Source organism: Trametes versicolor (genome assembly GCF_000271585.1).
Source record: "Trametes versicolor FP-101664 SS1 unplaced genomic scaffold TRAVEscaffold_7, whole genome shotgun sequence".
NCBI classification, from domain to species: Eukaryota; Fungi; Basidiomycota; class Agaricomycetes; order Polyporales; family Polyporaceae; genus Trametes; species Trametes versicolor.
The window spans coordinates 693,720-721,461 of NW_007360327.1; the positions used below are offsets into that span (position 1 = coordinate 693,720).

The window sequence follows — 27,742 nt, forward strand, 5'->3', positions numbered from 1 at the left end:
CAGGCTGCGGAACTTTAGGATCACACAGCCAGACAGCCGAAGAAACATTGGACACCGCAGCCATACACAGCGTATTCAGTAGCTACGCGGCGCAGATACTTGTACGTCGTCTAAGTCCTCCATATTGGACTTGTGATCTATCTAGACCACTTGACTGACTGCCGGACGGTCCTGCGCGCGAAGGTATCCCTGGCATACCAGCGTTTACACCCGGCATGATGTCAACCACGCAACTTCGCCGTCAGCTGCGCAGGTCGGATATGTAACCTTCGGCCGCCTGCACGCAGCTCCAAGCAATATGTATAAAAGGGGTCGCTTCATTCATGCGACCAGTCGTCACTAAGTCTCCCTCAGTGCCACTCGCCTCCGACGACAATGCGTCTCCTGGGAGTATTCGCTCTACAAATCGCCCTCTCGATACCCGCGGGGTACGCGGCCAATATAGCCCAGTGCCGCTGCCTTTTCGGAAACGATTGCTGGCCCTCCCAATCCGACTTCGACTCGTTGGCGCAGAAGGTCTCTCAGCCGCTCATCCATCCCACGCCGTTCGCGCAGCCCTGTTATGTCGACGCGAACTCGGCCGAATGCGCCGCTATCATCGCCAATCAGACCGATAGCAACTTGCGGGCGGACCAGCCAGGCGCAATGCAGGAGCCCAACTTCGAGACGTTCACGTTTCCTAACGGCACCATTGATGCTTGCTACCTGAACGTCACCCTCGGTATTCCGTGCCATCAAGGCAGCGTGTCCGTTATCGGCGTCGATGCCCGCACTGTTGAGGACATTCAGGTGGCGGTGACATTCGCCGCTGAGCACAACCTCCGTCTTGCAGTCAAGAACACAGGGTGAGGTGCACTCTCATCTTCGCAGAATGAAAGCGACTTATATTTCTTCAGGCATGACTTCTTCGGACGGAGCGACTCGCGGGGCTCCTTCGTGATTTGGACTCACCACATGAACAACTTCACCGTGCACCAAAGCTTCCAGCCGACCGCGGCGCTCTCAAACGAGACATACGAATTCGGTAGCGGCGGTTTTCTCTGTTCCCTACTTTCGTAAGATACTGACAGCCAACATTGTAGCTCTCACCGTCGAGGCTGGGGTACAGTGGCATGAAGCATACTCAGCCGCTGATGCCTCCGGGAGGACCATAGTCGGCGGAGTCACGGCGGGTGGCTCTGTAGGTGCAGCTGGAGGTTGGCCTGCCGGGGGAGGGCACAGCGCTCTCACCCCCACCTTCGGTTTAGGTCAGTGGACACCCCGCCGTAACGCTGAACGATGCTCATCCCCTGCGATGGTATGAACCGTGGCACCCAGGCGTCGACAATATCCTCGAGATGACCCTGGTCACCGCGAACGGTACCTTCCTCGCCGCGAACCCGCACATCAACCCCGATCTCTTCTGGGCTCTGCGAGGCGGCGGCGGCGGCACTTACGGTATAGTCACCTCCGTCACGTACCGCACGCACCCCCGTGTGCCCGTCATCGGCGCCTTCTTGGGCGTCGGGGCCAATGCCTCCCAGCCGACCGCCGCCCTCCTCGCGGCGTTCACCGAGCTTGTGCGCATCACTCCGAACCTCACGGACGCCGGCTGGGGCGGGTACACGGACATCGTCCCCGCATTTGCGGGCGGCGGCGCGGTCGGGTTCTCGATCACGTACATTCTCCCGAACGTGTCGTGGGCGGCGGCAAACGCGACAATTCAGCCCTACTTTGACTTCGTCAATGCGCTCGCTGCGAACTCGAGCGGGGATGCGGCTCCGACGGTGCTCTCGTTTGCGTTCACCCAGCAGTACACGTCGTTCTTCGACTGGTACAATCAGAACGTAGATGAGACCGGGGGCGTCGGTTTCAACCTCGAGCTCGGGTCCTGGCTCCTGCCCCGTTCGACGCTTGAAGGCAACCCCCAGGGCGTGGCAGCGACCGTGCTGGGGACCACAGCTGGGTACTAGTACGTGACCAACACGGCGCTGCGATTATTCGTTACTCACATTTCCCGCATTTACAGCCTCGTCGCCGGGGGCGCGGCCTCGCGCGTCGACCCAGATGCGGCTGGGATTAACCCCGCTTGGCGCAAGGCAGCCGTACACGTTGTCGGCGGAGCTACTTGGGCGGACGGCACGACCTCTCACGAGATCAACGCACTACGAGCGGCTCTGAGCGACCGAAATGCTCAGCTGCGCTCGCTCGCTCCGGAGTCTGGGGCGTATTTCAACGAGGTGCGTAGGTTGTAGTGCTTGGCAAGTTGGTGCAGTGCTGACGCGCGAACTGTGCTATCGCTAGGCTTCGCCATTCGAACCGGACTTCAAGCAGGCGTTCTTCGGGTCGCACTACGACAGGTTGAGGGCGATCAAAGGGGTGTACGACCCGCAGGACCTGTTCATAGTCACCGAGGGTGTTGCCTCAGACGAGTGGGACTCGACGCTGAACTGTCGCATCTGAGCTGAACCGACGTTTCGGCTAGTGTACAGCACACATTGAACACGCGTGATGATGATGATAATGTTGGTGTTATTCCATCTATACCTACTGTGAAGGATATCGCTCAGGCTGGGAATATGGCTATACTCTGGTGCGGTTCTCTTCTTTTGTCTCTCTCTCTATAAGACCCCGCTCGTGAATGTTCGTGAATCCGTCCGCGTCCAACCCACACCCATATCTCACCCACACCGCCACTAACATACCTCTTGCACACTCAACCCTCTGCCCATACATACATATCCTAGTCCCGCGCGCTTGGCGGCTCACGCCTCGTCGTCGGACATCGTGTGCTCGGGCAGGGCGGTGCCAACGGCCACCGCGACGCACACGAGCGCGGAGAGCGCGTAGTACACGAGGTAGCCGCCCATGTAGTGGTGCTTCTCGTCGATCGAGAGCGAGAAGAGCGAGTTCGCAGTCGCGGGCCCCACCATGCGCATTACGGACACGAGCATCTGCGCCAGCCCGTTCACGGACCCCAGCGATGTCTTGTTCGGCGCGGACGCGGTAATGAAGATGAAGACGCAACCTACGCACGCCGGAATATCAGTCTCGCGCATTCACGCTGGTAAAAAAAAACAGAGGGGGAGAGGGGACTGACCGTAGGAGAAGTTGACGGCGATGCTGAGGAGTGCCTGGCCGAACACGAGCGCCCACACACCGCGGCTCAGACCCTCGATGCGCGCGAGCTCGTTGATGACCGGGAAGAGCGCGAACACGGGCAGCATGCTCGCGATGCCCGTAATATACACGCGCTTCGTCCCGAACCGGTCGTGTATCCACCCGAAGAAGAATATCTGCAGCACCCCGTTGATCATCCCGTACAGCGCTAGGATGAGCCCGATCGTCTGCGGGCTAAGCCCGAGCCCGCCCAGCGCGATTGGCGTTGAGTAGAATACGGGCTGGATCGCGCGCAGCGTCATGTCGACGACCGCGAGGAAGGCGTAGTTGCCCGCTGCGATAATGACGCGCGGGGTGAGCAGCTGCCGAAGCGGGAGCGGGCGCGCGGCGTCCGAGGCGGCCAGCGTGGACTTGGGCACCAGCACGTTGTGGTCGACGGCGGTGGCGGTTTTGGCCTTGGGGGTGAGGCGGAGGAGTTGGCGGACGGAGATGGGGTTGCGGACGGTCTGTGGAAAGTCAGGGCGCGTTAGCAATGGCGAGATTGGAAGGTGGAAGATCAACGTGCCTCTTTCAGGTAGAACAGAGTAACGAAACACGCGACGGCTGAGAAGGTCGCGGGGATGGCACATGCAAGGAAATAAGGATAGGTCTTGAAGAACTCAATGTGTCCGAATACGTTAGGGAAATGCTCTGCGGGCCGCGATAAAGTGCCGCCGATCATAGGACTGTTGGAGAAGTGAGCCGAGTGTACTTGCACAGAAGAGCAGATAGCTTTACCCTAGAGTCGCGCCTGTGGACCACGCGAGGGGCAAAAAGGCGTACGCCTGCGCTATGTTCGAGGGATCTGTGATCTCAGCTAACACACTCTTCATGACTCCGATGTTGCCGTTCAGAGCGCCATTGAGACTCCGGCTGTGGACGGTTAGAAAGAGGCATTGAAAGGTGCCTGATTCACGTACCTGATCACAGCTCCCCAGAACGTCCGCGACAGACCGAAGCAGTACATGGATATGGAGAGGCCCATAAGCCCGATCATGATGACTGGCTTGCGTCCTACGTGGTCCGAGATGCGACTCCAGTGCAGGACGGTGAGAGCCTGCGTCGCGTAGAAGATGGATTGCTGTACATATCACAGTGAGCGACTTCGACCGAGTACTTTGTCGCGATACTAGAGAGCGCGTATGAGGCGTGCGAGGATTCCCGCAGTGGTAGTTCTCGTTTGCCCGACAGAATGCCGGATCGCCGTCCCCGGTGGTTCTCTTACGAAGTCGGCAAGATGTAGAGTTACGTACCATCAGCCCAACATAGTATCCCACCCGCGTCTCATCTCCATGGGTAATCCCGATGTTCCGTATAAGCTACACACATAAAAGTTAGACTTGAGTGCGGTTGGTGTGTGATCTTTGTGTGCTGCTTACATCTGGCGCAAAGGGATTAATGACCTGGCTCGTAAGAGGCTCCGCGAGCTGCAGAATGAGGATAATCGCGAACTGCCCCCAAGGAATGGGCGTATGTTTTCTTTTGTGGGGTGCCTGGTGTTCCTCGGGGAGCAGAGGCGTCTCCTCGTCGGCTTGGTCGAGTCGCGCGGTCATGACAAGAGAAACGGAGTGAAAGGAAGGGGGGAAAGACGGAGAGAAAGAGGAGGGAATTGAGGGTCAAGGGGAGACACTGAGCATGCTGTGGGCCGGACAGAGAGCATTATAAGTGCGCTGTGTTCGGCGGAAAGCCGATGACTCAAAGGAGACGGCACTGAGGGCTCTATCAATGCGATTACCTAAATAGACGCACCCATGACATTCTTGTCAGAAATCGTCGACGTTCGCGATCCTCGTTCTCTCACAATTTTAACTACCGACTCGCCCGCGTCCTCTCTCATTTGCACCAGGGCGGTGTTTACTGCGGCAAATTGACTGCCAGATGCATGGCTGGACGTGCGGGGCGACGCGCCGACGAAGCGATTGGCGGAGAAAGATGGGGGAGCGGAAGAAAGGTGAACCCTGTGTTCGTTTTTCTGCTCAGAGTTGCGCGTTTGAGCAATATGATTCCGTAATAATGATCGGCTGCCACGTGGTTTTTAGGCGCTGGTAAGTGTGTTGCAGCAGTGGAGGGCAGTCCGCCGTTCTCGTCTTCCTCTCATCTTGCCTCCTCTCCAACTCAACTGCGGTACTCTCCTCGTCAGCTGCTCCTGTGCGACCCACGGACGACTCAATGGCGCGCTCGCACACTCTGGATCTCTGGCACACGTAAAATAGCGACAAATCCCGGCGTCTCGATCAGTGCGGTCCATACGCCGCCTTGTCCTTTCTTCCTTCGTTGCCGCTCGCTGCGGTGTCTAGGGCCGTTCCGACCTCCTCGCCTATCCTTTCTCTCAGGGCCCTTGGGCGCAAATCAGACTGGCAAAGGCTAGCTACCCGCCTACGTCGCGTCAATGGTACCTACCTAGCCTCGCTTCGAGATCCCGGTCCCCTAGCCATGGCTTGCTCCCATATCAACCACGACCCTGGCTCATCGTCACGCTCACGTTCATTTGTGATTTCAGAACAAGGCCCAAGCGTAACCACCCACGCCTCTTAGCCACCTCCGCCACCTACTTAACCCTCCGCGACGGTACAGTTTTCTCTCCATTCTACACTCTCCCGTACGAGTATGTTGTCCATGCAAGCCACTCACACCTCCTCTATGCGCCACCCTTTCTCGTCAGCGTTTGATAGCCCCTTCGTCGTAGCGGAGGTAAATGGCAGTACCATGCTGGTCGACTCTGCCTTTTGGGATACTATCACATTCCCTGGGTCCACCATGAACAGGCGCATGTATGACCTTCCTCGGGCGGAGAAGCCGCGGTCCTTCACGCTACCCTCCTGGCAGAGCCTAGCTGGCTTCAACACCTTCGGAGACTCCGTCCTGGATCCCTCCGAGCTGCCCCAGCGACAGCTTTCGCCTATAGGGTCGCGTCGCACTCCCCACCGCCCGCCCCTCGCTGCGCTCGCACCCGTGCCGCAAAGGACCCAAGCAAGGCCTTTGCCAAAGCCGCCGACGGTAGCTCAGGCGCAGGGCAACCGCGCCACTCACCCGCTCCCGCCACGTCCGTCCTCGGCGCCCCCGCGGATTCAACGGATCGCTTCCGTCGCTCGTGTACAGGAAGCGGAGAAGATCGTGGAGGTTCCAGAGCCACTCGAGGACGCGCAAGGTACACAGACCACTGTGACTGCGAAGATCGAGCACCCCCCAAGCGAATGTCAAGGCGACCCTCTCTGTCCCACCCACCGAAAGCGTCCTGCTCGCGAGACTGGGCCTCACAAGAGGGCGCCGTTGCAGTTGTACGAGAGTCGGCCCAAGTTCGGGTACGTCGCCACTCCTGCCTTCTATTTCTGTCTTGCCTCGATGTCTGAACTGACGCGCGCTGTATATAGTTCACGGCAATGCAACGACTTCGACTGCACGGGCCGGAATTGTCATGATTGCAAGTACCTCATAAACCGCGGCGGTTCGCTGTGGGCGCAGCTCGCGCGCCCCATGATCGAGGACAAACTCGAGGACATCAGCCTGGACTCGGCGTATGCGGAGGACACGCTTGCTTTGCTGCGGTTCCGCGCGACGTTCCAGGTCCGGCGGTCGATGATGCTCTGAGCGGGTGTCCCCCGTCTCGCGGGAGCTAGGCCCCGAGTCTCGAGAACCGAGAAGTTGTCGTCGTCGTTTGTATCTTGTACCACCACCACCGCACCATCACTACCCCACCACCATGTATGCCTGAATCTGTGTATGCCTCGTATCCTATGTTACATGCCATCATTATGCCTCCACTCTCGCGCGTGTCTGAGATCAAGAAGGGTCCGAATTCTCTCGAGCTGGGCGAACGAGCGTCGTGCGCGCCATATTCCTCGAGTCCGCTTACGGGCAGAACGTGATGGTGTAGTCCGCCGCCGAGGCCGCGTCGCACGTCCAGAGCGCGGTCCCGCTTGACTCGTCGAACGCGTACGCGTACGAGTCCGGGCAGTTCGACTCTGCACGGTCCCAATGAGCTCACGGTTGACTCCATGCCAAGAACGAGAGAGAGGCGTACTGAAGTAGGAGTAGTCCTGCACGCCGGAGTTCGGGCACGTCGCGGGCGTGTTGAAGCTGCCCGAGCAGCAGTTCGGGTTGTTCGCTGCGTGCAGGAGAGGCAATCAGCATACATTATATGCAGTCAGGAAGAGACGGTGAGACGTACCGGGGTCACCGCCGAGACCCGCGGCGCAGGCGCTCTTGCAGCCCACGGCGACGCCGTTCGAGTCGAAGGGGCCCTTGAGCTCGGTGGGGCCTACAATGTGGCTACTATTAAGTCGACGTTGGGGTTCGTCAGAGGGGTGCCGACTCACAGTTCGGGTTGAGGTCGACCGGGCAAGAAGCCTCGTGGCAGCCGGCGCTGTTCGTGACAGCCATAGGCAGGTTGAACCCGTCGACGAGGGACACTGAAATGGGCGCATTAGCAACGCGTCCGTCTGCTAGACGAAACGGGGGAAGCTTACCGTCGTAGTTGTCGGGCGCACCGCCGGCGACGCCCAGGGTGAACTCGGCAACGGTGGCGGGAGGAACACCCTGCAGCGACCCAGGATCAGCACATGTTCTACAAAGTCCAGACAACTTGGCGAGAGACGCGTACCGTGCCGGTGTGCGGGTCGCACTCGAGGCCGCCGTTGCAGCCGCCGTCGAGGCACTGGTTCGGGCCCGGGGTGCCCGTGCTGAAGTCGCAGTCGCGGCGGCCCCAGATGCGGCCCGCCTGCCAGTTGTCGGGGACGGTGAACGAGACGGTCTGGGCGGCGTCCTGCTCCCAGCCGGTCGGCTGGTCGGGGGTGGCGGAGCCGACGTTGAGGTCGGTGAACAGCTGAGAGGGTCGTCGCGTCAGTACTGGTTCAAAGTGTAAGGATGGGCGAGCGAAGCAGGGCGGCACATACCGCAGGCCTGCGAGTAAATGGATACGGTCAGTAATAGTGTAGGGAGAGGGTACTCGGTGGCGGGACTGACCAGATCGTGAACGGGCAGTTGTTGACGACCGTGAACGTCCGGGCGGACGCCTTCGCGGCGAGCACGGCGAGGGTGACGGTTGCGATGAAGCTCTTCATGATGAAAAAAGTATACGAGCGTGCGGTGGTCGTAGACTGAGATGATGAGCTGGGCAGGGCACAGGATGCTCTGTTCGTTTCCAGCATAGACTGCAGGGTCTTTATACCTCGAGCAGCGCCAAGTTGCTGTGGTCACCCGCCACGAACGTGAAGGGAGACCAGCCCGCACATGTGCGCCCGAAGCCGGATGCTGGTCGCCAGCCTGTCGAGACGAGCGGACCAAACGGCAACAGCTCCACCTCCACCTGCCGGTGGCCCAGTGCCCACGAAGAGCGCATCAGGCATTACACCGTTCGCATATGCCGCAAGATGCGACGGCGCGCCGAGACCAACCTCGCAGACAAACTGGCAGCTGTGACGTCGCGCCGCCTCGGCAGGCTTCTCGTGCGCCTCGGGAGATCGTGCTGTGACCTGTGATTGCAGCTGCGAGAAGGCGGGGACGCTGCGTATCTGCTGATGGTTGCGGATGCCGATGGCGGCGCGGTGGCGGCGGATGGTCAAGTGCGCGGGGGCTTCGCGATGGGATACGTAGCCGCGAACTAGAGCGACTGCCATATCGAGGGCTGCGCACCACCGCCACCGCGGCGCAGCATTCTGAAGCATATGCTCGGCCTTGTGGCATCGTCGTCGGCTATTGGAGGATGATCAGCAATCGTGCACTAATGTATAATGTATCAGCAAAGAACAAAAATACCCACTAGTTCTTAGGATGGTCGTCCGTCCTTTGTAAGATCCTGAATGCGCCTGTAATCTTCCTTGGTCGAGGCACCTACCGGCAACAAAATTATATACCTAGACCCACTTCGTGGGGTCCATACTGACGGCTCGGCTTGAACGGAGGTAGAGCTGTGCCGTGTCAAGGTGTCGCATAGCCTAATTGCGAGCCGGCCGAGTATGCGGCGCGCACAGCTGAGTGTCGGTGACGACACGAGAACTCAAGAAGCCGTCCGACTGTGATCAAACGGAGTGATGATCGGCCGGGTACAAGTCTCCTCCCTCATGCGGGCGCACGTTCTTGTTCAATACCTTCTCGCTTGGAGTATATGCTGACGAGATTCCTTCCCATGGGTGTATCTAGACAGCTGACATGGTCATCCGCGGTTATGTAGCCATAAAGAACGACAGGGAGCGGAGCTATCGGACGCACACAGTCTATTCTGACGCCGCGACAGAGCTGGGCCCTCGCACTTGTACTCCATGTACGGAAAGGAACCATCCGTGCCGAGGTTCAGCGTTAACAACTGTATTGCTTAACGGCGGTAGAATCAGTGATATAGTACAAGGAGCTCCAATGAACCTTCTCTTTGACTTCGGACTGCGTCGTGCCTTTTTGTGCCTTGGCCCTCTCTTAATTACGCCCTCGGAGCTGCACTTTCAGAAGAGGTTGTAGTACCGAGAAAGCGGAAGGTGCGTCGCGGGCGCGATGTCCTGGAGCTCGCCGTCCGCATGCACCTCGTAGTTCTCAGGGTCGACCGTCATTTTCGGCGTCGCGTCGTTCCACTTCATGTCCTTCTTCGTCACCGCGCGGCAGTTCCGCACCGCCTCGAAGCGCTTCTTGAGCCCGTACGACGCGATGACACCCGACGAGATGGAGATTTCCGACACGAACGACACGGAGTTGAGCGCGGCCGACGCCGGGTGCGCGCCCCACATCGGGCGGCCCATGTAGGGCTGTACGATAGGGATGGAGGCGTTCGCGTCGCCCATCTGCGTGCACGCACAGAATTGGAAAGCGAGAGAGTCAGTATGAGTGCGAGTAAGAGGCTGCCGGAACGGGACGAACCTGTGCCCATGCTATGACGCCGGACTTGAGCACCATCTCCGGCTTAGCGCCGAAGTTCTCAGGCTTCCACAGCACCAAATCGGCGAGGGTTCCGACCGCGACCTGTCCGACGAGGTGGCTGATGCCGTGCGTGATAGCCCTAGCGCGAGAGTCACCGGGAGTCAATACGTGCAAATCCAGCAGCGGTCGGGCGGAACTCACGGATTGATGGTGTACTTTGAAATGTAGCGCTTCACGCGGGCGTTGTCGTGCCCGTCATAGTCGCCCAGCGCAGCGAGCGGGCCGCGGAACTCGCGCATCTTGCTGGCGGTGCGCCACGTCCGGCTGACCACCTCGCCGATGCGCCCCATCGCCTGCGAGTCGGAGCTGATCATGGAGATCGCGCCCGTGTCGTGGAGCACATCCTCGGCGGCGACGGTCTCTGCGCGGATGCGGGATTCGGCGAACGCCAGGTCCTCCGGGATGGAGCGGTCCAGGTGGTGACAGACCATCAGCATCTGTGGGGTCCGCTGTCAGCGTGGAATGCAGGGTGGAAAGGCTATTTGGGCGGCATACATCCAAGTGCTCGTCCAGGGTGTTGCCGGTGTAGGGGCGGGTGGGGTTCGTGGACGACGGTAGGACATTGTCCAGCCCGCATACAACGATGATGTCAGGGGCATGACCGCCGCCTGTGACCGGTCAAACGCTGTCAAGAGGAGCACGGTATGGATGAAACACACACCTGCGCCTTCAGTGTGATAGGTATGGATCGTGCGGTTTCCGAACGCAGCGATGGTACCTGGGATAGAAGTATGAGGAGCGGTCCTTAGGACTCCAAACTGCAGCCGATGGGAACGCACTTTCGACAAAGCCACTCTCATTCAAAGTATCCGTGTGTATGTTGACCTGCACGGCGTCTGTGAGCGGCATGTCGTATGTCCGGAGACGTTTGAACATACCTGAACGTCGTACTTGTCGCCGATATCCAGCGCGGTGACAATGACGGACGGCGTCGAGCCCCAGTCCTCGTGCAACTTCAAGCCCGCCGCGCCAGCCTTGATGATATCCTCCATTGCGTTCGGACCGGTGTCGTTGCCCTTGCCCGTGATCGCGAAGTTCATCGGGAGCCCGTCCATCGCAGCCAGCATATGACGCATATAGAACGGGCTCGGCGTGCACGTCGTCGCGTTCGTGCTCGCACTCGGGCCCGTCCCGCCCCCAATCATCGTCGTCGTGCCCACCGCGAGCGCCTCCGTGACCTGCTGCGGGCAGATGAAGTGGCAGTGGGCGTCGATGGTGCCCGCGGTCACGATGAGCTTCTCGCCTGCGATCACCTCCGTGCCTGAGCCAATGACGAGGCTCGGGTGCACCCCCGCCATGACATCTGGGTTGCCAGCCTTGCCTATACCTGTGATCACGCCGTCCTTGACCCCGATGTCCGCCTGGCAGGGAGGTGCGGTCAGATACAGGCCGGCGACAGCATGAAGGGAAGCGCACCTTGTAGATGCCGGTCCAGTCCACGATGAGCGCGTTGGTTATGACCAGGTCGAGGGTCTCCGCGGCCGGCCTGTTTGTGGCTTGGCCCATTCCTTCGCGGATCGTCTTCCCTGAAATGAGGATCAGTAGAATTCCTCTGTGGGTGACGTCTGACTTACCTCCACCGAACTTGGCTTCATCTCCGTAGACACACTGACATGCGTGCAAGACATCAGCAGCAGCCCTGCATACCGACCACCTAGACGCACCTCGTCGCGCTCGACCTCCACCCAGAGCGCAGTGTCTCCAAGGCGAACACGATCCCCAACCGTGGGGCCGAACATCGCCACGTACGCCTCGCGCCCGATGTCCGTGTCTTCGTGCACCTCCAGTGCGCCGGGCTCGGGGACATGCCCGAATCCCTTCTGCACAAGCTTGCGCACGATGTCGTCGGCAATCGACGGCTCGACGACCCCAGTCGCGAGACGGTTGCCGCCGGTGATGATCTTTGCGCCCGCGATCGCGCAGAGCGTCACCGTCTTCGAGTCGCCGGGCTCGAAGCGCACGGCGGTCCCGGCCGCGATGTCGAGGCGCTTGCCGTACGCCTTTCCACGGTCGAACGACAGCAAGGGGTTCGTCTCGATGAAATGGTAGTGCGAACCGATCTACATAGGGAATGGAATATGTCAGCCATGTCGCCGGAGATGTGCACGGAAATTCACGCAAGGATGCGATCCTCCGGCATCGACCATACATGCCGGCAAGGACGCTGTCAGAATGATTTGCCCATTCCATTCTGACATGAAATGCAGAGAAGTCGACTACACGCGCAGCTGTCACTCAGGCTGCCCGGGAATGAGAGCATAATTCCACAGATATCGACGTGAGGGAGTTCCGCAGCGTTGAGGTTTAGCCGTGCTGTTACACCGCTCTGGATGTATCCAGACGGTGACCAAGCCTTCCAGATCCTGGCTTTGCGCTAGGCAGCCTATAGTCATACATGCTCGCAAAAGGAGATGTGCGCCTGTCATTGCAAGGTGAACTGTAGACCAAGATCCGCCTCACATCCCGAAACAGTGGTGTGAGAACTATGAATACAGTTGCTCACTTCCAATGTTTCAGGGTGTCCTCGAAACAAATGTCTAAAGATAGCGTCCCATCTGCGCCTACCCACGACATGAGAGATTGCGCACCTGGATGGGTCTGTCTCCGTTGTTAGTCACCCGCAGCCGGATGCGCTCTCGGCCTTGGTTGATACTAATCCTGCTCTTCTTCACCACGACGACCGCGCCCGGTGCATTCTCCGCAGAGTAGTCCGTGGCGACGATAATCGGGAAGACGTCGTTCGCGGGCACTGGCAGGAACGACCCATACAGCGCCGCTTCCAGGTTGCCCTCGTCCGTGCAAACCGGATCGTGCACGGTGACGAGGAACACACTAGTATGGCGCGTTCGGCATGCATGCATATATAGGCAATCGGACGGGCTCACCCATCGGGGAACGTGCCCTCGACCTGGATCTCGTGGAGGAGTGCGGACACGCCGGGGAGGACGTGCCGTCTTCCGAGCAGACACTTGCCGTGCTGCATAAGCTGGGCCACGGAATGCTTGCCATCTCTGATTCGCTCCTGCAGCTGGGAAGCGATCAGGGCGATGGCTTCTGCCTGGTTGAGCTGGAGTCCTCGCGCGAGCCGTTTCTGCGCAAGGAACCCCGCCTACGACGCGTTTGGTCCCGTCAGTGATTGTCTCTGGGGTGCATGCACTGCGGCGTACCTGGTGCAGGAGGAGTTTGGCTTCCTCTCGTGGTAAGAGACGCATAGTCGCCGCACTGCTGCTGCTCGCGTCAACGTTGTCAAAGCGGTGGTTGCGCCTAAAATGCGCTGTCTCGCGAAGCTGCTCTGCCTTGCGGTGTACACGAGGTGGGCCGTGTCGCGCACAGGGTGGACGAGGACGCTGGGAGACACAGAGAAGACTTCATTTGGAGAGGGGCTAGCAGGACGATAAGTGCGGCACGCGCAGTGCGATAAGTAGCAACTGAACGCGTCCCTGGGCGGGGAAGGCTAGATAAGATCTCGCTGGGCCTAGATAAGATTTTTTGATGCCTCGAGGCGGCGAGTCGAGCAGAGGACGCTGTGTTCGTCTCCTCGTTCTTCCTCCTCATCCCCATCTGTCGTCTGTTCATCTGCTACACTCCCTGCTACACCTCTTCTTAGCAATGGAACCCTGCTTCACTTGGATTGACGTCTCCTATGACTCCGGTCTCCAGACACTGCCCTAGCGGCTAGCATCGGGATGTTCCAGCGAAACCACAGCGGCCTGTTACGGTGCCTCCCGCACACGTCGGGTCAGCGCGTACCTCGCGGCGGGACAGGGCGGGGTGGGACAACAAGCTTGATTGGGATGCGCGCGCCGCTCAGGACCGTCGTGAGTTCTGGGCTTACCGATCGTTAATTGTGTGCCACCACTGGGACACAATCGTTGTGCTCTCACGTCGCGTTGAATTGTCCTGCAGAGATGAAATGCTATTTCCAGCGAGCTCCGAGGTTCTGCTAGGCATCCTCGGAGTGATAGTTGCGGTCGCGACGCCGGTGAACGTTTGGCATCAAGCATATCAGCCTCCGTGGAAGCACGTCTGTCCATGCGCGCACAGCACGCGCCTTGCTCTGACTTGGGTCTCTGGGCGGGAGCTGTGCGCGGCGCGCCGCCGCTCCCGACGCCATACACTGCATCAGCGCGCCGGATGACCAGCAGTACGAAAGCTCGGACGGAACACAGCGTCGTGGGTTCAGCATGGCCGACGAGAGTGGCGGATTGACTCGAGTGCGATGCTAGGCGCCGGCGCCCGGGGCACCAAATCGGGCAAGGGAGGTCACGTGGGGTGGGGCACTGGGTGGTATTATACCCCGCGCTTTGTGTCTGCGGAGGATCACCCTTTGTCCTTCCGACTCCATCCCGGCCAGTCGCTCCTCCTCGTCTCCGCACTTAAGCTCGTCCATGTCCTGCGCTGTGGCCCTCCCGACCCCTGCGTCCCCGACCTCCCACATCCCGCGGAAACGCACCATGTCCTTCTCGACGCCCGCACCTCTCAAGTCCGCCCGGACCTCGCTTCGCCGCACGGGCTCCTACCTCTCCCTCGCGGACATGCAGGCCGCCGAGTACACGCCACTCTATGGGCGAGACGGGCCGACAAAGTCCTACACCGCCCTTGACAGTCTCGTTATCGGCCAGTACGACCAGCGGATGCGCACCCCCAGACGGAGAACGACGCCGTTGCGTTCGCCGACCCTCCATACCGCGCCCGCGACGCCACAACCCTCGTCGTCCCAGATCCTCATTCTCACCTCCCGCCGCACCGTCCCACGTCCGCGCACATCCTCGCCACTCGCCCCGGTGCAGCGCACGCTCGGCGAGCGTCCCTCACTGCCCTGCACCAAGAAGCGCGAGCCAGACCTATACCGCGCCGCGATTGAGACGCGCATGAAGCTCTCGCCCGTCGGGCGGCACATTCTGCGCATGGGGCCCAGGGTTGCGCTCTCCATCCTCTCCGCGACGGAAGCCCTCGAGCACCTCGTCGCCGATGCGGACCCGCAGTGGCGTGGCGACTCGGCGCTGGGCGCCTCGTGGGTCGACGTCAGTCCGGAAGATTGGGAAATGGTCGACCACAGCCTCTAGGCGCAGCAGTCGCGTTCCCTTTTCGCCTTCGACGCGCGGCGCGGGCTGCGCAGCCACGTCGTCGCCCTCGTCCCGGGGCTCGTGCGGACGCGCGGTGCGTGCGTGGCACCGGCTCCCGCGAGATACTCCGCGGCTCTTTTTGCACGGGCGAAGGCGTCGGCGCCTCCTCGCTCGCATGACTTATTCTTTTCGGGTCTCCCACGCGACTTCCTCTCATCCGGCCGGGCTCTATGTGTTGGAGCAGTTATCGTTTCGTTTGAAGAATATATCCCTGGACTTGTAAAATACCGTCGCTTTGTATGACCATTACCCCCCTCGCTTTGTAGTACTTCGTCGTATACTCATCTGTACAGCACCGTAACCTCCCACCATGCGCCACCACACCCCTTGCCGCCTAATACCAGTCATTTCTGTAACTGTATCGGTGTTCGTGATGAGTGTCAAACCATTCCTCCTGCGGAAATTGGAGTGTTGCATCGCACGCGGCGTATCGCGGCGTGTGCCGCTGCGCGCCACTGTAGCGGCGGTGGCTGTGGTGCGACCAGAGCGCATATCTGCCGGGCCTTGCGACCGTCTTTTTTTTTTTTTGGATCTAGGTTATTATTTAACATGTAGTGCTTGTACAGCCGTCTACGCTAGGATTAGGCCTTGCGACCGTCAACGCCGCGCACAAGTACTCTTCTTGCTATCGTTGACTTCTACGTGCCACCTCTCGTCATCGCGCTATCCGTGTCTGGCAGATTTGGCTGGAACTGTCATGCCTCCTCACTTGTAAGGACACGATCTGGGCCCGGCCTCGCTACGAGCCGTGACACGCTCTGACCGGAACCATCGCGACAAGCATCGTATCGTCGCGGCTGTGCCGCGCCAGGGTCTCCGAGCCAGTGGCTGCGCCTATAAGAAAACCCAAACATATTGACGGCGTCTGCCTCCACGCTACACACCTCGGTTCCAGCAGATAGAACACTCTCTGCGAGCTTCTACCGCTGCTACCCACCCAACCACAGCTAAGGGGGGATGCTGAATGACCTAGATCCTGCCGGCCGCATCTTTGAAGAAGGTTCTCATACCGAGATGAACAGATGGGAGCCCAAAATATGTTCCACAACAAAGTGTATTACTTATGGTAGAGGCGTCTTAGTGTTCCGCCCACGCGAGCTCATTCAAATAGAAGACAGGTACGCGCGACCATCGACTGACCGTAGGCAGCGAACATGTGCAGCCGCTCAAGACGGGTGTTCGTAGCATCAACGCTGGTGTCATGAGGGCGTCCGGGCGCGCCCAGCTGCGCCTGCTCACAAAGTAGAAAAGACCCGTCCGACGGGGAACGAAGGGCAGGACAACTTTCGCCTGCTTGATCCCCGCCCATCTGTAGCTTGCTCAGTATGAAGACCGTCTCCGCCATCGTCTCCCTGGTCTTGGCCCTGAACGTCGCGGCCGTGCGGCAGTTCACCGTCTTCAACAATTGCACCGAGACCATCTGGTAAGCTGCTCCTTTCATCGTCAGTGGGCAACCTCACTCACAACTGTTTTCCGACTCCAGGCCAGCAGTGAGTCTTGCTGCTCTGCCACCCGCTAGCTTTGATCGTGTTGCTCACTAGTATATTGTGCGAATAGATTTTCACGGATCTGACCGTCGGCAATGCCACGCCCAACCAGCCTACAGGGTAAGTTCCTTTTCACTAGCCCCTCTATGATGAATATCAGTGGTATACCGAATAGTCTTACACTACGTATGGTCATAGGTGGCTGCAGCCTGCCAAGAACACCACAAAATTCGAAGTGCCCGACAACTGGCGCTCCGGTCGGATCTGGGTATGCTTTGGCCACCTTTCCAGCATATATCGCCCCATGCTAACGGCGTCGGGAATGTAGGGCCGCCGCAAGTGCAATTTCGCCGAGAATGCAAACTTACCCGAGAGCTGCATCGTCGGAGGCTGCAACGGGGGACTGGAATGCGACCCCCACACCGGAACGGTCCGTTCAAGTCGTCTTTGGACCGCGTAATTTTAGCTCACAGGCGAGATCTTAGGGCGTGCCTCCTGCCACCTTGGCGGAATTTACCTTGGGCACCAACGGCGTTCCCGATAGCTACGATGGTAAGCAGCGATCCACAATTCAATACCGGAGGAGTCGTAGGCACTGAGCAAGGCGGCCCGGGACTCAGTCTCTATGGTCGACGGTCACAACTTGCCGATGAGGATTACCCCATCCCATCCCGACTGCCACGTTACGGATTGCCCGGTGAATCTTGTAGAAAATTGTGAGTCCGTCATATGAATCATCGCAGGGACGAACGTCTGAATAAACCGCTCACGCAGGCCCGGAACCACTGAGCGCCCCAACCGACGAAAGCGGCAAGCTGTGGGGGTGCAAGACCTCATGCAGCGCTGGCCTTGCTGGCTACGGTACGTTTCGTCAGTTGTTCAGGCGGTCAAAATCTGGCTAACGCGGCCTCCTCAGACAACAGCCCGAACTGCTGCTCTGGGGAATTCAACTCCCCTGCGAAATGTCCCAGCTCCGGGGTGGCGTATTACGAACACTTCAGTGCGTAAATTCAGATCGCCCCTCGAAGGGATCTGTGGCCCCACTGACATATCGGCCACTTTCTTTTCTAGAGGGTAACTGTCCGAACGCCTACGCCTACGCGTACGACGACGCCACAGCGCTCTTCAGCTGCGACTCCGCGCTGCAGACTGACTACACCATCACCTTCTGCCCCGGGCCGTGAAGAATGCGCCACCCCTAGCCTCAAACTCTGTAGACATATTCTCGCAGCCGGATACGTTCTTACTTCCCACTTCTTGTAGTCGGCGGCCGCTATGACGTATACCCGCGTATCCGGAGGACAGCCGCCTACTGTAGATGCATGTGGACATATGCATCGTGTGGTGCCCGTGCCTGCCACACATTACAGCACCGTACACGCGTGTTCCTAGCTGTCTCCCGATCGTGCCCCCGATCTCGAATGTCCCTGCCCTTACTGGTGGCGTTTACTGGGCGTGCTGTGCAATGTGCACCTTTTCCCGCCACGTGTGTATCAAACGCGCCGATGAGCAGCGAGGGCGTCTACCCGCTTTCTTTCCGACGTCCACCACCGTTTTGAGTCTCGAATGTTGAGTTGGATCCGCTCCCCCTGTTCTTTCACGTCCTACGCCCTGGAGTTGAACTCGATCCATCAACTCCCCAGTCCTATTCTTCGTATACCCACGGCACCTCTTTCGGTGACAGCAAGTTCGCGTCTCACCGCGGCTCACTCCGAGCACTGGCAAAGACGAAGTCACGGATGCTGTCAGCCCCCGCCGCACCAATAACCACTGGGAAATTGGTAGCTACCGTTGGACCTTCTCATCATCCGCTGGCAAGACCCCACTTTCTCAACCATGCGCGCTAGTAACGTTCAAAGTGTTGTGACGCCCAAACACTATGCAGGAGGAAACCTTGAGCCAAAATATCTTCCGTAAAGGTACGTATAGGATGATATCACCGTTCTTGGGGCCAACGTCAGTTACCTGCGTACGGGCGGCCCACCTCGTTTAAACTGCTGTGCTGTTCGAGTATAAGACGTCTGGCACTTGTGGTGTCTCCGGCACATGTCTACCGCGGTAGGACTTTTGTTTTCGGAGCGTTTCCGCAACAGTACACCTTCTCTGAATTCTGAGTAGCTTTCGGCTGCACTACTGCTCCACGGGAGTCGCAGTCCTGGGTTAGTCAGACTCACTACTCCCAGTGGCCACTGACATGCCTCAAGAGTGTCAGCGGAGCCAGGACGAGGCCGGCCGCTTATCTGACCTCTCAGCAAACGAGGAGCTTCAATTTGAGCGGCTTCGACCGTTCAGCGCACCCGAGGATCCGTTCTCGCTTGCGGCTGGCGCCCTTATCAAGTGTCTTTTGGGAGTCCGCTGTGGCCAAGGCCCGGTTCTGACGCCTGCCTCCGTGTGCTCCTTTCCCATACCGTCTGCGGTATGGCCCGCTGGAAGGTCGGATCACCCGCTCCCGCGATCGTGTTGCTGCATTCACGGATCTCATTACACCCTTTTAATCGGTCTGTTCTCACTAGCATATCGAGCAGCTCGAGAGGCCACAAATCGCGAAGCCGCTATTCTGGTACGACCTCGAGGAGACGTCCGTCGCATAGTTCATTTCTGTGCCGCGGCGCGACAGAGCAGGCGCCTCGACAGGACGCTAGCGGCGGGTTGTGCGCCTCGAATAAGGCCGCGCCAAGGAGCATTCGCCACACCGTTGCCAGTCCATCTGCGCCGCTGGCATGTGCCAGTTGCTCAGGGTCCCTCGGCCGTCGACTCGGCAGCCACATTGCCCCCGAGCCTGCCTTGCGGGACCCAGGCCTGTGGTGAATTAGCCGGCAGTTACGACAGCTGTCCGGCGTATAGGTGAGCGTCAAGGATCGTCAGCGGCCGCAGCCATCCCACGGTGCCTCTCCTTGCGTCGGAGCTCACGCTGTTGGCAGAACGTTGCACCGCTAGCGCCCCCACAGTCCCACATCTCAGCGGGGTGTATGGTCTTGGCTTCTGTTCGGCTGGCTCACTGCGCCTACACGCTGCGGCAGGAAGGGTACGGGCTTCTGAGAAGGTACGACATGGCCGCCCTCGCGCTAGTGACCATTGCTGGCAGTAGTGAGGGCCAGTGTGTCCATGCGGACCGTTACGTCTATTCGTCGGGTGGCCGCCTTCCCTTCTGTGGGCAGGCAGGAGCCCAGGATAGCCCGCGCATCCTACTGGCCCTGTGTTCGGCTGGAAGCCCTGCTACGGGCCACCGGTACGCACGCAATTAATCTCCAGGACTATGCGACGGCGACACAGAACATCCTTGCGGCGTGTAAGCGGCGAGCCCGTGTGGCTTCACCAGCCGCGCAGTTGATGGAGCGCGTTTTGTCCAATGGCCACCAGCGCCAGGCGGGCTGACACGGTTCACTATCGGGCCAGAAGCGCAGGTTGCGATCGTCCAAGGAAGCCGTATGCCTCCCAGGTGTTCTTGTTCATCTCCGGCTTCCACCTGATCTGCCTGCGGGCTCTTTCTGGAGACATTTGAACGACGCCAGCGAGGCATCGAACGCCGGTACGTCGTGCTGTCTCGCAACGCTCGTCCAGCCGCTCACGTGAAGCAGATAGGAACGTCGTGTGCAGAGCGGCCGTCAGGATTCGAGTGTCCAGCCCATATGCCCCAGCGCCGTGCCTGGGTGACCGCCCGCCCTCGGAACGCTCGGGGATGCAGCGGCGAGCTGAGACGCCGCGCTCGAAGAGGCGAGCCGCGTTCATTGCATCAGAGCGAGCTGCCAGACGTCAGCGGCGCAGGGCCAGACAGCGCACATTGCAGACATCGGTGCGTCGCGTACTCGTTCGCCGCGCTGTGCTTACTGTACAGGTCGGCTGCTTCCGGCCTTCTTTCCGCCCCGCTGGAACTGGGACGGGACGCTTGTATGAAACTCTAACACCCTGGAGACAGCCCACAGAAGTTGCGTCACGATCGGACTCGGGCAGTGGCGCGCAGGGTGAGTGAACTCTGTGGGATTGATATCATACAAGCACCCAAGAAGTCGATGGCATACACGATTCGGGCGGGATCTTGGTATACATACAGAACAAAATTTCCGGTTCCGGCGGGGACCCTGGTTTTCGACGCCCGCACCGCGGCGCGTCAGGCTATACAAGAAACTTCTGCCCTCGCTATAGGGCCCGGGCCCCCCTTCTTCTCTTCGAGCCCGCCGTTCCAGATTTTCGTGCACGATCGCAATTAGGCGGTGCCAAGGGCGCGTTCGAGGGGCGCCGCCATCTCTTCGGGGTTCCCCACCCACTGGACGACGCCGTCCTTGGGCGTGATGATGAACGCTAGAGAACAGGCAGCGCGTGAGATCAGTCCCGCACGTCCCCAGAACCGGCGAGAGAGAGTTTCATTAAGCTCGCGAAAACGGGCCACGCACCCAAGGGGATAGAGAGATTCTGGCCGGGCTGAAAGATCGCTGTGATACCGAAGACGCTTAGTCAGCGCACTTCTCGCCAGACGCAGCGGACACGGGGACGGGGGACGCGCTGCGGGCCAGGAACAAGGAACGCGGTGGGAGAGCACACGCACAATTGACCGCGACCCGATGCGTATCGATGTATATCGGGTAGTCCATGTCGTCACGGCGCGCGACGAACCGGCGCACGGCCGCGACGTCGATGGGCGCGTGCGTGAAGATGCCCTCCGCGTTGAAGGCGACGACCTTGACGTTGGGGCGCGTGCGCGCGAGGACCGCGAGGTCGCGGAAGACCGCCAGGCATGGCTGGGAACGGCGCGCGGGTCAGTGCGAAGGCAATTAAGCCGTGTATGTCCCATATTGCACGCACCCTGCACCATCTGCACCGGACGAAGGAAGATCTCGGGGTCAGTATGGGCACACTCTGACGTACGTACGCAGCGGCACGGGCTGCACCCCGAGGCGAGCGCCGCGGGAGCCTTCTGCGCTTCGCCACCGCCCGCGCCCGCAAACGACCGACAGCCAGTCGCCTGCGGGCGCCAAGCCGCAGAACCACCCTCTCCCCAGCGACACACGCCCCGCTGCGCCCCGAGCACGAGCGGAAGGACCTGCACGTACGACGCCCAGAACTCGATGATGAGCAGCTTCGCGTCCCGCCAGCCGTCCACGGAGCCCTTGATGTTGTCGAACGGGCCGACATCGAGCCAGCGGAGGTCGACCCGCTTGCCCAGGAGCGGGCTTGTCCAGCCCGGCCGCAGGAACGGCGGCGGGCCCTTGCGGAACTGCACCTCGAGCGCGTCCCACGCGGGCAGCTTCGCGCGCGCCCAGAAGCGCTGCACGACGGCGGGGTCGTGCGCCGTTTTGAACCGCGCTGGAGATAACGGTGAGCGAGCAGCTCCGACGGCACGGGGAGCGGATCACACCCACCGACTGCGGTGTTCCAGCGACCTGCAATGTACGGTGGCATTAGCAGGTCAATCATCGTGCGCACGGTGAAAGCTCGGTCGGTGCTTCCTACCTTGATCCCACTTGTCCTCGTACAGGTCCTGGAAGACGGCCCAGATGTTGCGTCCGAAGTCCGCCTTGACAGCGAGCTCCGCTGGTGTTTCGGGTCCGAGGGAGGCCATGCGTATTTTCGTGAAGTCGTCGTGTAGTCCGGAGGTAAACCAAGAAGTGGCGAGGCGAGGCGATGGGCAACGGGTAACAATACACGGATAGTGTGCACTGGTGAGCCACCCCTATAGCTAGCTGTGGATCGCGCTGCTGGTCTTCAACGTCTGTCAGAGTAGGATGGCGCGTATATATATACGGACGGCGCACCGGGAGCTGTAGCGCTGTCAAGGGCCTTGAACAAGAAGCTGCTGTCAGTGGTCAAATCTCAGACGGTGTCGGCGGCGAGGTGTGGCAGTATATCAGGAAGACGGCGTTCATCGAGGACAGGGTCTCGGGGGTCGGGTGCGGGCGGGCCTCATGGCGCGGGCTCGCGGGGCGACTTTTATTTAAAGAGGACGACGACGGTGACGGAGGGGGGAACGGATCTCGCCTAAGCGCGTCGCTGGGTTGGGGCGAGCGGGAGGAGGAGCGTGAAACTTTCATTGATGCCGTACGAGGAAGGCGGAGGAAGAGTTGGAATTCTGTTTGCTCGATCTGCGCAGACGCACACGCCCAGGCCATTAATCAATCAATCTTGCTAGAACGCCCCGTGCTTCCCCTGCCGCGTGTTAAACCTTGCCTTCCCGTCCCGATATTGCGGACCAAAAAGTGTTGGACGTTAAGGGGATTGAACCCTTGACCTCATGCAGATTGCAAACTGGAGTGCAAAGCAGGCGCGCTACCACTGTGCTAAACGCCCATAAAGGCTTAGTGCCCCCGGAGCTACCTGTGCCGGCATGCCTCCCACACAACATACCACTCGGGACTCGAAGCGGTTGTGTAACCTTCTGACGTATGTAGGGTCAACTTTATTCATAGCACACTAGTACGTGAAGCTGGACGCCGATCGAACACCTCCAACAAAGTATATCGTTCACAGGTGAGACACGTTCTACGTGGGACAAACAGCGGAACTTGAGCGCGATCGCAACAACGCCGTAATATACACTGATATGGTGGTACACCACTACCAAGTCACGTCGCGCGGAGGACCCGGACAAGGAGCACAAGAAAGGTCATCGTGGTCGCCGTCCAATAGACTCAGAAATCACGGCTTCATCTCAAATTGTATACCGGCGGTATGGCGCCAACTATTAGGAGACACCGTCGTGCCTGGCCCCTCGGTAAGCGATAGTCTCCTGGTCAGAGCGGGAACCATGATTCACGCACCGTGCCTCAGGATGTTCGGTACCAATCACTGGGGCTTTCCCGTCCCTGCCTTGGACCACGGCCAAAACACAGGGACGGTCCTAAGCGCGGAGGAAGCTTGATCAGTAACATCATCGACGAGCAAGTCAAAGTCGTATAAGCGGCAGACTAAAATCCTAGCCTGCTAGTCCATAGTCGAGTCGACGATCTGGAAGAAGCAGTACCATCCGGCCCGATGCCGCTGCCCACCCACGTCATGTACAGTACGTGGGGGCGGGGACAATCGCTGACACGCTTCTGTAGGGAACTCGCGAAGCAGACTTAGTGCAAAGTGAATTGCAGAAAGCAGAGCCGGCGCCCCTTGTATTCCGCGATTGGATAGATGCGAAGATTCAACACGCGCGGCTTCAGAAGCAACCCTGACCACAGTAGGTCATAGAATGCCTCCTGAGAAATATCGACCGCAGTGCCTGCGAACACTGGCCATCGACATTCAAAAACTAGGACATGAAGACTCACCGCTTGTATTCTTGCCATTTGGCGTCGTTGCCGAACTTCTTGTCCCCAGCCCGCTGTACTCAATGGTCAGAGTACCCCTGATTGCGCGTGCTGACGGGACGCACCTCCAGAGGGGGAACACCTGAGACGCGCGTCAAGAGGAACCACGTCAGGAGTGGGCTAGCGCCTGCGATGAGCCACGCTCCCTTCGGAAAGAAGGAGCTGCGCAGCGAGCCGCAAGATAGCAACCACATCCCCGTCCATACGCCCACCTCGCCGACGTAACTGCAGCGCCAATCGATGGTATTAAGCCATTCTGAGAATTCAAGCGCACATAGAGTTGACAGGAAGACGTACTTGGGGTGTCTGCTTACTCCCCACAGACCCTGGGTGATGAACTTCTCATCATGTTCCTTGTTGTCCCTTCTATGGCGCCAAGAAGACTTCTGGTGGTCGGCGACTGGATCTGAGTTAGGACAGCCTCTATGCATCACGAGTACTGGCTTTACGTACCGATTTCGAACAGCCAAGAACCGGCCAGCAATGCAAAGGAGACGTAGTCAAGGCGTCCCAAGCCCGGATGGTTTGCGGGAGACAAAGTGTTCACCTGGGTAGCAAGACACCATGAGTGGGACGCTGGAAGTTAAACTCGGACACGGCAAGTCCTCGTGATGCGTGACGACGAGGCACTATTGGTATTCGTATTACCGTAGCATCACGTATACTCAGGCAGGGTTGCCGGATGATTTGATAAGAATTGGACCGGAGAAGAACGCCTACCATATATACCGGTAGTCCAACCAGCATTACCCACGTGGCCTGTGCCATCCAAAAGCCCGCGAACACGGCCGGCTTATGCTTCACCTCGTCGAACCGAGAGTCGCCGCCCGCTTTCATGGCCCTCTGCGCGGATAATGTGAGATACCGCGGGAGGTGGCATGGGTGTGCAACTTACAGAGAAAAGGAAGGAGCCGAGTCTAGTGGACCAGGCGAGGATGGCAGCATTGAGCAAAAGCTGTCTCGGCGCAAATGAAGTTATAGGTGGCAATACGGCGCTTGGAACGCGCTCCCAGTATTTCAACTTGAGGTGAGGGTAGTAGAGGGAGACCAGAGTCGTGGAGATGAAACCTATCGACCCTCCCAGGTCGTAGAATTTCTCGTTTGCTTGCGGCACGAATATCAATGCCAGCGCTTTTGCGCACACCATGTTGATTCAGTTCATCAAAACGAATATAAATGCACAAATACCTGTCTGTAGACCGAACGCGGACACGACGGTGGGCACTAGCTTGGAGAAGAAGGGCATGGTGACGAGGCGTTGCTGGGGAGTATGTGGACTTTCTGGCTTATAAGCTGGCGACGCACGGACCCACTTGAGACGATGATGGTGGTTCGGGTTCAAGTCGTCGAGCGAGCAAACGATCGAGGAAAGGTAACGTTATGCATGTCTGCGCGAATGACAGAATGACGCGTGGGTGACGCGGTCACGTGGCGGAGAGCAGGACATCGGTGGAAGTGACGTCAGACGGCTGCTTCGCACTCCTCCGTATCCAATCACCCACTACGACGTGCATGACCGTGAGGTGAGCAAACTGCGTCAATGCACTCTTCTCTCTTCCATAACATGTCCCGTAACGCTGACTTATAATACAACTCTGCCGCGCTCTAAAAACATACGCAACATGTCCGTGCAGCCAAACGTACACCCCGAGGCTCCCAAACATAAACCCGGCGGCGCTCAATCTGTGGTGCCTCATCCGCCCCCGGAGGATCATCACGACGTACCGCGACAAAAGCCGATCCTGAATACTGGATGGAAAGGACCTATTCCCAGCCAGGAGGGAGGAAGCAGCGAAGCGGGCTTCATGTACAAGCCGCCGTACGACTGGAGAAGCGAAGGCGATCTTTTCGAGCCCAAGTACTACTCGTACGCTCGTATCCTATGACTAGTACGCCCCCACGCACCGCCATTCACGCACACATGCGCCGCAGGCAATGCTGGTGCGGGAACGTCGCGTTCGAGTTTCATGGAGATCCCGTAGACGCGAAGCATTGTCACTGTAAGCAGTGCCAGCACCTCCATGGCGCGCCTTTCCAGTGGGCAGTGATATTCCCGAAGGTATGTCTCCCTCCACTACTCGAAGTTCGGGCCTTATCCCGACGCTGTGATACATGACAGACCTCCGTTCGAATGGTGAAGAACGAGAACGACAGCCTCCACTTCTTCTCCACCCAAAGACGTCAAGGCGTACACGATGTCCCATGCAAGGCATGATTGTCTCTCACCTTTCGAGCGTGAATACACTGGCTGACCACTGTAGCAACATAGGTCTCCTGTAACGAATGCCGCTCGCCCATGTTTGACGAGGGCCGTAACACCGTTCTCGCATACCCCTCATCCTTCAAATTCCAAGACGGCAAGGTCCCTCTCGACTTCCAGCCCACCGCGCACATCTTCTATGGCCAGCGCGTCATGGAGGTGCCAGATGGGGTCCCGAAGTGGTCGGGCCACAAGGGCCAGAGCGAGCTCTTGCCGGAGCTCACAGATCAGGAAGGGTATGTGCATGCATCGGTTGTCCACCACTTTGCACGTCGACACAGTCTGACGATGATTTGATTGGCATAGCATGATGCCAAAATACAAGGGACGTCAGCCTGACGCGGATCAAGCCAACGTTAACGCGAACGAGCGGGAGGCATAGAGTTGGGAGGCCGTCTAAGCCTCTTCATGGATAGTGAACTGACAGCGTCACTTCATACACGTTGTATTGAGTTCAATAACAGTACCTCTTGTTGAACAACTGTGCAAACACGAACAATCCCGACCAATGTCTTGATCACCCCACCACAAATCGTGCGTCATTACCTCGTTCCCGACGCGCTCACGTGCGATCAATGGAACGCGCGGGGAGTCAGCGACGGGCCCAGTCGCACCGCACTAGCTTGGTAGCTATATAAAAGACAACCGCACTTTCGTAAACGCACGCCCCACTCCTTCTCCACTTACCTGCTCCCATGAACGACCCACGCGACGACGACGACGACGACGACGACGGGGTCATCTCTATCAGCAGCGACAGCGACCACGGCGAAGTCGCACCCGTAGCTGGCCCCTCCAACGTACTAAATCGTCGCGCCCCCCTCGCCGCGCAAGGCTCAGCCGAGCTCGACATACCACACGAGCTGGACGGCGCGTCCCGCGCGCAACTGCACGTCGCGATCGCGACCGCGCCGGAGGAGCGCGTTCGCGAGGCGTTCGCCGCGCTCATAGACAGCGTCCCCGCCGTCACGGAGCGCGTCTTCAGCATGCTCGTCGCGGTGCCGCCGCCCGCGTACCCTCCGCCTCAACAGGCGGGGGAGATGGTGCCTCCGGCCGCGCCTCCATGGAACGTATATCCTCCACCCGTTCAGGCACCCCCAGTCGCGAGAGCCGCGCTGCTGGTTCCGCGTTGGCAGATATGTGCGAACTGCGAAGAGGAGTATGATGCGGGCGCCGTCCGACAGGCGGGGGAATGCAACTACCACACAGGTCAGCTGTTTATACAAGAATTCAAGTTGGTCAATAGAACTAATAGCAGATGTGTAGGGAGACTGGAGATGAATTATGACGCGTGGCCAGACTGGGACGAGGACGTGCACGGGGAGATGGACACCACCGAGAACCGCAGACTGTATCCGGAGAACTTCACATGGTCGTGCTGTGGCTGTGACGGGACGGAGGTGGGATGTGTCGAGGACGAGCATGAGCCGAGGGAAGTACAGCGTGGGCAGAAAAGGCCGCGACGACACTGAGCCCTGAGATTTGGCCGAGAGGTGTTGAGCGCAGCTACGCACGTATGGTCGTGACCAGGAGAAAATG

General features: G+C 59.2%; 10 protein-coding genes and 1 non-coding gene across 11 annotated transcripts; 5 read left to right on the forward strand and 6 right to left on the reverse strand.

Annotated features, from left to right (window-relative positions):
* The first annotated feature begins 355 nt into the window (after positions 1–355).
* TRAVEDRAFT_59069 (FAD-binding domain-containing protein) lies at positions 356–2,488 on the forward strand. Its single transcript, XM_008041373.1, has 6 exons — positions 356–845; positions 897–1,024; positions 1,083–1,247; positions 1,318–1,951; positions 2,009–2,219; positions 2,284–2,488. Exons 1-6 carry the CDS (start codon positions 376–378, stop codon positions 2,440–2,442), a joined length of 1,767 nt encoding a protein of 588 aa, XP_008039564.1. The 5' UTR covers positions 356–375; the 3' UTR covers positions 2,443–2,488.
* Positions 2,489–2,507: 19 nt separating this feature from the next.
* Positions 2,508–4,718, reverse strand: TRAVEDRAFT_72468 (MFS general substrate transporter). Its single transcript, XM_008041374.1, has 7 exons — positions 4,518–4,718; positions 4,392–4,457; positions 4,059–4,219; positions 3,877–4,011; positions 3,665–3,824; positions 3,080–3,605; positions 2,508–3,007 (listed from the first exon to the last, which is right to left on the reverse strand). Exons 1-7 carry the CDS (start codon positions 4,689–4,691, stop codon positions 2,745–2,747), a joined length of 1,485 nt encoding a protein of 494 aa, XP_008039565.1. The 5' UTR covers positions 4,692–4,718; the 3' UTR covers positions 2,508–2,744.
* A 1,049-nt stretch (positions 4,719–5,767) lies between these two features.
* On the reverse strand, positions 5,768–8,198 carry TRAVEDRAFT_59071 (thaumatin-like protein; the record flags this gene model as incomplete). The annotated part of the gene is made up of 8 exons (XM_008041375.1): positions 5,768–6,440; positions 6,510–7,100; positions 7,160–7,243; positions 7,307–7,396; positions 7,455–7,547; positions 7,605–7,674; positions 7,739–7,960; positions 8,097–8,198. The coding sequence occupies 7 exons, from the start codon at positions 8,196–8,198 to the stop codon at positions 6,988–6,990; spliced, it is 774 nt and encodes a 257-aa protein (XP_008039566.1). The 3' UTR covers positions 5,768–6,440; positions 6,510–6,987.
* Positions 8,199–9,436: 1,238 nt separating this feature from the next.
* On the reverse strand, positions 9,437–13,400 carry TRAVEDRAFT_29473 (urease). Its single transcript, XM_008040924.1, has 13 exons — positions 13,209–13,400; positions 12,927–13,150; positions 12,630–12,873; positions 11,706–12,101; positions 11,616–11,649; positions 11,458–11,567; positions 10,920–11,402; positions 10,821–10,866; positions 10,703–10,759; positions 10,537–10,649; positions 10,183–10,478; positions 9,982–10,120; positions 9,437–9,905 (listed from the first exon to the last, which is right to left on the reverse strand). Exons 1-13 carry the CDS (start codon positions 13,251–13,253, stop codon positions 9,573–9,575), a joined length of 2,520 nt encoding a protein of 839 aa, XP_008039115.1. The 5' UTR covers positions 13,254–13,400; the 3' UTR covers positions 9,437–9,572.
* Positions 13,401–13,793: 393 nt separating this feature from the next.
* Positions 13,794–15,509, forward strand: TRAVEDRAFT_29474 (uncharacterized protein). Its single transcript, XM_008040925.1, has one exon. It carries the CDS (start codon positions 14,496–14,498, stop codon positions 15,105–15,107), a length of 612 nt encoding a protein of 203 aa, XP_008039116.1. The 5' UTR covers positions 13,794–14,495; the 3' UTR covers positions 15,108–15,509.
* A 983-nt stretch (positions 15,510–16,492) lies between these two features.
* On the forward strand, positions 16,493–18,015 carry TRAVEDRAFT_72472 (Osmotin thaumatin-like protein; the record flags this gene model as incomplete). The annotated part of the gene is made up of 10 exons (XM_008041376.1): positions 16,493–16,590; positions 16,651–16,657; positions 16,725–16,774; positions 16,853–16,922; positions 16,983–17,084; positions 17,140–17,206; positions 17,275–17,370; positions 17,429–17,515; positions 17,571–17,654; positions 17,726–18,015. 10 exons carry the CDS (start codon positions 16,493–16,495, stop codon positions 17,836–17,838), a joined length of 774 nt encoding a protein of 257 aa, XP_008039567.1. The 3' UTR covers positions 17,839–18,015.
* Positions 18,016–20,858: 2,843 nt separating this feature from the next.
* On the reverse strand, positions 20,859–22,211 carry TRAVEDRAFT_37849 (uncharacterized protein; the record flags this gene model as incomplete). The annotated part of the gene is made up of 6 exons (XM_008041019.1): positions 20,859–20,953; positions 21,046–21,084; positions 21,198–21,390; positions 21,693–21,955; positions 22,012–22,032; positions 22,103–22,211. The coding sequence occupies 6 exons, from the start codon at positions 22,209–22,211 to the stop codon at positions 20,859–20,861; spliced, it is 720 nt and encodes a 239-aa protein (XP_008039210.1).
* A 638-nt stretch (positions 22,212–22,849) lies between these two features.
* On the reverse strand, positions 22,850–22,936 carry TRAVEDRAFT_t123. Its single transcript has one exon. It is a non-coding gene; the product is annotated as a tRNA-Ala (tRNA).
* A 144-nt stretch (positions 22,937–23,080) lies between these two features.
* Positions 23,081–25,189, reverse strand: TRAVEDRAFT_169063 (DUF1295-domain-containing protein; the record flags this gene model as incomplete). The annotated part of the gene is made up of 9 exons (XM_008041377.1): positions 23,081–23,349; positions 23,407–23,486; positions 23,905–23,957; positions 24,009–24,168; positions 24,241–24,343; positions 24,397–24,490; positions 24,664–24,786; positions 24,839–25,074; positions 25,132–25,189. 8 exons carry the CDS (start codon positions 25,187–25,189, stop codon positions 23,432–23,434), a joined length of 882 nt encoding a protein of 293 aa, XP_008039568.1. The 3' UTR covers positions 23,081–23,349; positions 23,407–23,431.
* Positions 25,190–25,562: 373 nt separating this feature from the next.
* TRAVEDRAFT_169064 (uncharacterized protein) lies at positions 25,563–26,667 on the forward strand (the record flags this gene model as incomplete). Its single annotated transcript, XM_008041378.1, has 5 exons — positions 25,563–25,810; positions 25,876–26,002; positions 26,063–26,152; positions 26,213–26,439; positions 26,510–26,667. The coding sequence occupies 5 exons, from the start codon at positions 25,566–25,568 to the stop codon at positions 26,583–26,585; spliced, it is 765 nt and encodes a 254-aa protein (XP_008039569.1). The 3' UTR covers positions 26,586–26,667.
* A 221-nt stretch (positions 26,668–26,888) lies between these two features.
* On the forward strand, positions 26,889–27,675 carry TRAVEDRAFT_65224 (uncharacterized protein; the record flags this gene model as incomplete). Its single annotated transcript, XM_008041379.1, has 2 exons — positions 26,889–27,412; positions 27,470–27,675. Exons 1-2 carry the CDS (start codon positions 26,899–26,901, stop codon positions 27,673–27,675), a joined length of 720 nt encoding a protein of 239 aa, XP_008039570.1. The 5' UTR covers positions 26,889–26,898.
* Positions 27,676–27,742: the final 67 nt, after the last annotated feature.